General features: G+C 60.8%; 2 protein-coding genes across 2 annotated transcripts; one reads left to right on the top strand and one right to left on the bottom strand.

Annotated features, from left to right (window-relative positions):
• Positions 1-241: 241 nt before the first annotated feature.
• LOC135593540 (wall-associated receptor kinase 5-like) lies at positions 242-3,276 on the bottom strand. Its single transcript, XM_065083664.1, has 3 exons — positions 1,823-3,276; positions 1,588-1,746; positions 242-1,403 (listed from the first exon to the last, which is right to left on the bottom strand). The coding sequence occupies exons 1-3, from the start codon at positions 2,727-2,729 to the stop codon at positions 244-246; spliced, it is 2,226 nt and encodes a 741-aa protein (XP_064939736.1). The 5' UTR covers positions 2,730-3,276; the 3' UTR covers positions 242-243.
• A 545-nt stretch (positions 3,277-3,821) lies between these two features.
• Positions 3,822-5,642, top strand: LOC135594114 (cytokinin dehydrogenase 5-like). The gene is made up of 2 exons (XM_065084532.1): positions 3,822-4,397; positions 5,394-5,642. Exons 1-2 carry the CDS (start codon positions 3,822-3,824, stop codon positions 5,640-5,642), a joined length of 825 nt encoding a protein of 274 aa, XP_064940604.1.
• Positions 5,643-8,103: the final 2,461 nt, after the last annotated feature.

The raw sequence follows: 8,103 nt of genomic DNA, 5'->3' as shown, positions 1-8,103 counted from the left end.
ATAAAGAAGAAAATGAGCATACTAATTGATTAGCTAGTCACGCTAGATTAACTAAAACTTCATCTTAATGACTTGACGCTCTCAGTTAGTACGTCTTATACATTCTGATCTATCGAGCACTTTTTGTACTTTGACGGTATAGGTAATATATTCTATTTTTGAAATTATATATATATATATTATACTGTCCTTTATTTTGAGACACATAGGAAACCAACACGAAGACGGAAGTGCAAAAGAATGCTAAACAGGACTAGGTCTTCGAGATCCCATCCCTTGCATCAGTGTTCTATCGAAACTGTGGTAGATAGAAGAATCCGGTATAAGATACCCTGTGTCTATTTCATCCGTGTAAAGTTCTCCCCTCTGATGCTGCCGGATTCGTATAAACTTCCGTAGCTTCTCCGCCACCCGCTTCATGTCTGGTCTCTCATCCCTTCGACGACGAAGACACTGAAGTGCAAGCTCGACGACCTTCTCCAGCAAAACCATTCCTCCCTCACGCACAAACTGCTCATCCAAAATATGAAGAAGCTCCTCCCTGCTCATCAATGCCAACTCGCGCACACCTGAAGCATCATCCAAGACTGCCTTCTTCCTGGTGACTAGTTCCAGGAGGACGACTCCAAAGCTGTATACATCAGTTTTTGCAGTCAGGCGCCTTGTTTCCATGAAATCAGGGTCTACATAGCCAATAGTTCCTTGCACCAAGCTCACAGTCTGAGTTCTATCAGTTAGCAGCAGTGTCGACGCTCCAAAATCCGACACCTTCGCCATCAATTTGTCATCCAGGAGTATGTTGCTGGGCTTCACGTCCCCGTGACTGATTGCACGAGATGTTGATGAATGCAAATAAGCAAGCGCTTCTGCGGATTCCACTGCGATCTTGAGAACAACTTCCAAGGGGACCGATGGATTAGGATCTCTTTTATGAATGAAGTGGGAGAGGGTGCCGTTGGGAACGAATTCATAGACCAGCAATGGAATCTTCTCCTCCAAACAACATCCAAAGAGTCTCACCACGTTCCTGTGGTTGATCTGTGTCAGAATCTTTAACTCGTTCAAGAACTCCTTCTGTCGTACCTCCATGGCTTCTCCATTCTGTGCCTCGATGGTCAGCAGAGTCTTCTTGATAGCCACCTCTCGTCGGTCCTCCAGAACTCCTCTGTAAACCACACCGTGGCCTCCGCGTCCAAGTACTCTGCTGTAGTGGAAGTTGTCCGTTGCCCGCTGTAGATCTTGCAGTGTAAACACAGTCAATGTATCCATTTGCATTGACAGTATCCTCCCGTTCGATATCTCTTTCAAAAGCTTCTCCTTTTCCCTTGCGTGCCTCCTCTTTGAACGTGTTATAAGCATTGCAGAAATGAGAGCCAGCGTCGCAAACAAGGCAGAAGAGACACCTATATTGTGCAAAGCGAATTGTTAGTCAATGGTGAAGAGACATAAGATGAGAACACAGAGAAATATTTTCTTAGACGACAGGTTGTGAGTGAGCCAGACCGTTGAATGAACAGAAAAAGAATTACCAAATCTTTATCATCATCTCAAAGTCGTGTGGAAATAATATAGAGATCAAAGAATTACCTATGACAATCTTCGTAACAAATAGGCTGCTGAGGACACATGGTCCATTAAATGGGTCACCACGCTTGCCAGGTGGGCATGTGCAATGGTAGCTTCCTGGGAGATTACTGCAGACTCCATAGCAAGGATACTTCTCCGGTAGCATACACTCATCGATATCTACCAAAGGAAGAATTAGTTCTCAAACTTAAGCGAGTTTCACAAAACCTATTAGGATTCATCAACAAGATCTAACCTTGGCATCCATCGACAAGATAGGGGTTGCCTTGGTATCCTTGTGAGCAATTACAAAGGTAACCTGCACCACTCCTGGCCTTGTTGCACACACTGTTTTGACTTCGGCATGCATAATTATCAGAGCCCTTCGCCTCCTCGCATGTTGCAGCATCTCTGACTGCCCAATCCAGCCACAGCGGCATGGATTTGTTTGTGTCCATGGTTAAATCGGTGGCGCTAAATGAGTAGTAGTCTTGATCAACAATGAAAACGTAGCTACATGGACTAAAGCTCAAAAAATATCGATGGGAATATGCAGTGAAAGAGAAGGAAGTGTCACTGAGGCCTGACGGGATGCTGGTTTGGCAGCATCCTATGCCATTGCAAACCCCATTGATGACTTTGCTTGTATCTTCGCAGTACGATAAGCAACCAGTATAGTATACATACGGATAGGGGCCGTCGGCCGTCTGCTGGCTTTGTAGATATGCCATTGAGTTGCAACCGATGAGAGTGAACTTGTTGCGGTCGTCGGAGATCTTGTACACTCCATTGACATCGAAGCTTTTGGATGGTAAGTTGGAGTTGGTGCTCTCCACGGCGGTCTCGTTGTAGCACTCCCAACTTACTTGAGCCTTCACGCGAGACTGGCCGTGCAGCAGCGAGATCTCGGTCACCTCGATGTCGCTCGTGCCGAGGAAAGCTTTGGGGGAGTTGCCATCCGAGCGGTCGCATGTGATGGCGAATCCAACTCTGTAGCAACCTGGCTCGATGCCGAAGGGATACTGGACAAGCACTTGGCCGCACTTGTCCGAGCAGTTTGAGGTTTCTGCATTCGTCGCTGTTGCTGATATGACAAAAAACGGCAGGCCCCACCTCATGCGCAGCCAACACGCTGCCTTGCAGCCTCGGCCACTCGGCCTCATGCGCAGCCAACACGCTGCCTTACTGCCTTGCTGCCTCGCTGCCTCGGCTCCTCGGCCTCACGCGCAGCCAGCTAGCAGCCTCGCTGCCTCGGCCACTCGGCCTCACGCGCAACGTTCCCCGCTCCCGGCAACGTCCCCCGCACGTGGACAGGCGCGGCGCCCCAGGGGGAGCAATGAGGGTGACGGTCTGCGTCCGGGCGTCAGCCTCACTGAGCCCACAGCCCCCTCAGTTGACCCAGCACAGCCGGACGCGATAGAAGCAGGTAACGGTTGAAGCTCGCCCATACCCTGCGATCCCCCGGTCTCCCACGCAGCCCCAGTGGCAATGTCAGACGCCAACATCAAACCTCCTCTATAAATACCCCTGAGTCCTAAGCAGAGGGGGGGAACTCACTCAGACACAAAACACTCAGAGGCTCTTCTTCTGCCTCATCCACAATCCCCTCCACATCTTTCTCTAACTTGATCGTCGGAGGGGTCGGGCCGAGCTCCCGGCCCGACCTGTGTGCAGGTGCGAGACGGTGTCGCCTCTTCCCGAAGCTGCAGCGGAGCTGCCTCCCGACCCGAGCCGCCGATCCGAACCGCCGATCCGAACTGCCGAACCGACCTCCCGACCCGAACCACCGAGCTCGGCCGCCGGGAGACCTCGAGGAGCGCCCCAACGGAGATCACCGCCTTCCGGACCCGAACCAAGCCGCGACGGCCCCGAGGCCACGGCTAAAAAAGTTACTTACCGTAACATAATAGCGCTAGAAGGAGGGCCCCGGAAACGACGGTACATTAGCTTTCTCCTTAGTCGCTCCACTGCAGCCGACCTGCACCAGCAGCAGCGACTTCTGGGGCCGGTCTCGGCTCCTCGGCCAAGCGCGCGGCTCGGCCCCGCGCGCCTCGCCTGCCTCGGCCCCACGCGCGCGGCCAGCCCGCGCGTCCCGGCTCCTCGGCCCCCACGCGCGCGGCTCGGCCCCCGCGCACCTCCGCCCGCGTCGGCCCCTCGGTCCCACGCGCGCGGCCCGCTGGTTGCCGGTCTCCGCTAGGGGACACGGCCACTCGATCAAGGGCCAGACGCTCTCGCCGGACGGCGTCGTGGTCCAGATGAGTCGCGGCCGGATCGCGCCCCGCCCGGAGCCGACGTGCTCGCCGTCCACGGGCGAGCACTATGTCGACGCCTCGGGGGGTGATCTCCAGGTCGATGTGTTGAACTGGACGCTAGCCAACGACGGCCTCGCGCCCAAGTCGTGGACCGACTACCTCTACTTGTCGGTCGGCAGCACCCTCTCCAACGCCGGCGTAAGCGGGCAAGCCTTTCACCACGGACCTCAGATCAGCAATGTCCACGAGCTCGATATGGTCACAGGCAAGGGCGAGCTGATAACATGCTCAGAAGAGCAGAACTCAGAGCTGTTCCATGGAGTTCTCGGTGGTCAGGGACAGTTTGGGATCATCATCAGAGCCCGGATTGCACTGGAGACAACTCCTCACGGGGTGAGATGGATCCGAGTACTGTACTCCGACTTCGCGGCCTTCACTAGAGACCAGGAGCTCCTCGTCTCGCTCCACAGCGCCCACCGGAACGAAAGGTTCGACTACATCCAAGGCTTCGTCATCATTGATGAAGGCCTCATCAACAACTGGAGGTCGTCCTTCTTCTCCCCCAAGAACCCTGTTAAGGTAAGCTCTGTTCACTCCAACACGCTGCTGCCTCGCTACCTCGGCTCCTCGGCCTCACGCGCAGCCAGCAAGCAGCCAACACGCTGCCTCGGCCACTCGGCCTCATGCGCAGCCAGCAAGCAGCCTCGCTGCCTCGGCCACTCGGCCTCATGCGCAGCAAGTAGCACGCTGCCTAGCAGCCTCGCTGCCTCGGCCACTCGGCCTCATGCGCAGCAAGTAGCATGCTGCCTAGCAGCCTCGCTGCCTCGGCTCCTCGGCCTCATGCGCAGCAAGTAGCACGCTGCCTAGCAGCCTCGCTGCCTCGGCTCCTCGGCCTCATGCGCAGCAAACAGCGCGCTGCCTCGGCCCCTCGGCCCCGTGTGCAGCCAGCACGCTGCCTCGGCCACTCGGCCTCATGCGCAGCAAGCAGCCCACTACCTCGGTCGCAGCCTGCCTGCACCGAGCACCTCAGCAACTCTCTACCGAAATCCCACCTCAGCGCGGCCTGCCCGCCTGAGCGGTGTCCCTCGGTCGCAGCCTGCCTGCACCGAGCACCTCGGCCAATCACTGCCGAGATCTACCTCGGCGCGGCCTGCCCCCCTGAGCGGTGTACCTCGGTCGCAGCCTGCCTGCACTGAGCACCTCGGCAACTCTCTGCCGAAATCTCACCTCAGCGCGGCCTGCCTGCCTGAGCGGTGTCCCTCGGTCGCAGCCTGCCTGCACCGAGCACCTCGGCCAATCACTGCCGAGATCTACCTCGGCGCGGCCTGTCCGCCTGAGCGGTGTCCCTCGGTCGCAGCCTGCCTGCACCGAGCACCTCGGCCAATCTCTGCCGAGACCCACCTCGGCACGGCCCGACCGCCTGTCGTGTTCCTCGGCCGCGTGGTGCCCGAGGCCGCGTCCTAGCGTCCTGCCCGCCTGATTGTGCTACTCGGTCGCATGACCCTCGCGACCACGCCTGCGCGGTCACCCCGCCTGCGTCGTGCTCTTTGGCTCTATGTTCCCGAGACAGACCAGTGCCGCCAGTACGCCCGCGTCGTGCCCCTCGGCTCCATAAACCCCGGGACACGTCTGCGCGGCCAGCCTGCCCGTGCCGAACTCCACGGCCCTATCCACCTGGTCCACGCCCCTCGACCGCGGCTTGCCTGCGCCGAACGCCTCGGCTCCATTCTTGCCGAGCCCACCACCTCGGTCGCAGCCTGCCTACACCGAGCACCTCGGCAACTCTCTGCCGAAATCCCACCTCAGCGTGGCTTGCCCCCCTGAGCGGTGTACCTCAGTCGCAGCCTGCCTGCACCGAGCACCTCGGCAACTCTCTGCCGAAATCCCACCTCAGCGCGGCCTGCCCGCCTGAGCGGTGTCCCTCGATCGCAGCCTGCCTGCACCGAGCACCTCGGCCAATCACTACCGAGATCTACCTCGGCGCGGCCTGTCCGCCTGAGCGGTGTCCCTCGGTCGCAGCCTGCCTGCACCGAGCACCTCGGCCAATCTCTGTCGAGACCCACCTCAGCACGGCCCGACCGCCTGTCGTGTTCCTCGGCCGCGTGGTGCCCGAGGCCGCGTCCTAGCGTCCTGCCCGCCTGATCGTGCTACTCGGTCGCATGACCCTCGCGACCACGCCTGCGCGGTCACCCCGCCTGCGTCGTGCTCCTTGGCTCCATGTTCCCGAGACAGACCAGTGCCGCCAGTACGCCCGCGTCGTGCCCCTCGGCTCCATAAACCCCGGGACACGTCTGCGCGGCCAGCCTGCCCGTGCCGAACTCCACGGCCCTATCCACCTGGTCCACGCCCCTCGACCGCGGCTTGCCTGCGCCAAACGCCTCGGCTCCATGCTTGCCGAGCCCACCACCTCGGTCGCAGCCTGCCTGCACCGAGCACCTCGGCAACTCTCTGCCGAAATCCCACCTCAGCGCGGCCTGCCCCCTTGAGCGGTGTACCTCGGTCGCAGCCTGCCTGCACCGAGCACCTCGGCAACTCTCTGCCGAAATCCCACCTCAGCGCGGCCTGCCCCCCTGAGCGGTGTACCTCGGTCGCAGCCTGCCTGCACCGAGCAACTCGGCAACTCTCTGCTGAAACCCCACCTCAACGCGGCCTGCCCGCCTGAGCGGTGTCCCTCGGTCGCAGCCTGCCTGCACCGAGCACCTCGGCCAATCACTGTCGAGAACTACCTCGGCGCGGCCTGTCCGCCTCTATCGTGTACCTCGGCCGCATGGTGCCCGAGTCCACGTCCTCGCGTCCTGCCCGCTTGCGTCGTGCTACTCGGTCGCATGGCCCTTGCGACCACGCCTGCGCGGTCTGCCCGCCTGCGTCGTGCTCCTCGGTCGCGTAATGCCCGAGACCACACCTGCGCCGCCAGCCGCCTGCGTCGTGCTCCTTGGTTCCTTGTTCCCGAGACAGACCAGTGCCGCCAGTACGCCCGCGTCGTGCCCCTCGGCTCCATAAACCCCGAGACACGTCTGCACGACTAGCCTGCCCGCGCCGAACTCCTCGGCCATATCCACTACCTTGCCCACCTGGGTTACATCCCTCGGCCGCAGCCTGCCTGCGCCGAGTGCCTCGGCTCCATGCTTGCCGAGGCCACCACCTCGGTCGCGTAATGCCCGAGGTCGCCACCTCGGTCGCATAATGCCCGAGGCCTCCTCGGTCGCTTAATGCTCGAGGACACCCCCTTTGGCTCCGTACCACCCGAGACCACGCTTGCGCGGTCACCCCGCCTGCGTCGTGCTCCTCGGCTCTTCGGCTCTACGCCATCCCGAGATCACACCAGCGCGGCCAACCTGCCTGCGTCGTGCTCCTCGGCTCTTCGGCTTTACGCCAACCTGAGAACACACCAGCGCGGTCACCCCGCCTGCGTCGTGTTCCTCGGCTCTTCGGCTCTACGCCATCCCGAGACCACACCTGCGCGGTCACCCCGCCTGCGTTGTGCTCCTCGACCCTCGGCTCTACGCCATCCCGAGACCACACCTGCGCGGTCACCCCGCCTGCGTTGTGCTCCTCGGCCCTCGGCTCTACGCCATACCGAGACCACACCTGCGCGGCCAACCCGCCTACGTTGTGCTCCTCGGCCCTCGGCTCTACGCCATCCCCTCGGCTCTACGCCATCCCGAGACCACACCTGCGCGGCCAACCCGCCTACGTTGTGCTCCTCGGCCCTCGGCTCTACGCCATCCCGAGACCACACCTGCGCGGTCACCCCGCCTGCGTTGTGCTCCTCGGCCCTCGGCTCTACGCCATCCCGAGACCACACCTGCGCGGCCAACCCGCCTACGATGTGCTCCTCGGCCCTCGGCTCTACGCCATCCCGAGACCACACCTGCGCGGTCACCCCGCCTGCGTTGTGCTCCTCGGCCCTCGGCTCTACGCCATCCCGAGACCACACCTGCGCGGTCACCCCGCCTGCGTTGTGCTCCTCGGCCCTCGGCTCTACGCCATCCCGGGACCACACCTGCGCGGTCACCCCGCCTGCGTTGTGCTCCTCGGCCCTCGGCTCTACGCCTCCCGAGATCACACCTACGCGGTCACCCCGCCTGCGTTGTGCACCTCGGCCCTCGGCTCTACGCCTCTCGAGATCACACCTGCGCGGTCACCCCGCCGGCGTTGTGCTCCTCGGCCCTCGGCTCTACGCCTCCCGAGATCACACCTACGCGGTCACCCCGCCTGCGTTGTGCACCTCGGCCCTCGGCTCTACGCCTCTCGAGATCACACCTGCGCGGTCACCCCGCCGGCG

The sequence above is a fragment of the Musa acuminata genome, chromosome BXJ1-9 (genome assembly GCF_036884655.1).
Source record: "Musa acuminata AAA Group cultivar baxijiao chromosome BXJ1-9, Cavendish_Baxijiao_AAA, whole genome shotgun sequence".
NCBI lineage: Eukaryota > Viridiplantae > Streptophyta > Magnoliopsida > Zingiberales > Musaceae > Musa > Musa acuminata.
This window is presented reverse-complemented; position numbering and strand designations above follow the sequence as displayed.

Coding starts and splice junctions, on each gene's coding strand:
- LOC135593540 (XM_065083664.1), bottom strand. CDS start 2,729: ATGAGGCCGAGTGGCCGAGGCTGCAAGGCAGCGTGTTGGCTGCGCATG. Junction 1,747..1,822: donor TCTTGTCGATGGATGCCAAG/GTTAGATCTTGT, acceptor TTCCTTTGGTAG/ATATCGATGAGTGTATGCTA. Junction 1,404..1,587: donor TGTTACGAAGATTGTCATAG/GTAATTCTTTGA, acceptor TGCACAATATAG/GTGTCTCTTCTGCCTTGTTT.
- LOC135594114 (XM_065084532.1), top strand. CDS start 3,822: ATGAGTCGCGGCCGGATCGCGCCCCGCCCGGAGCCGACGTGCTCGCCG. Junction 4,398..5,393: donor CCCCCAAGAACCCTGTTAAG/GTAAGCTCTGTT, acceptor GAGACAGACCAG/TGCCGCCAGTACGCCCGCGT.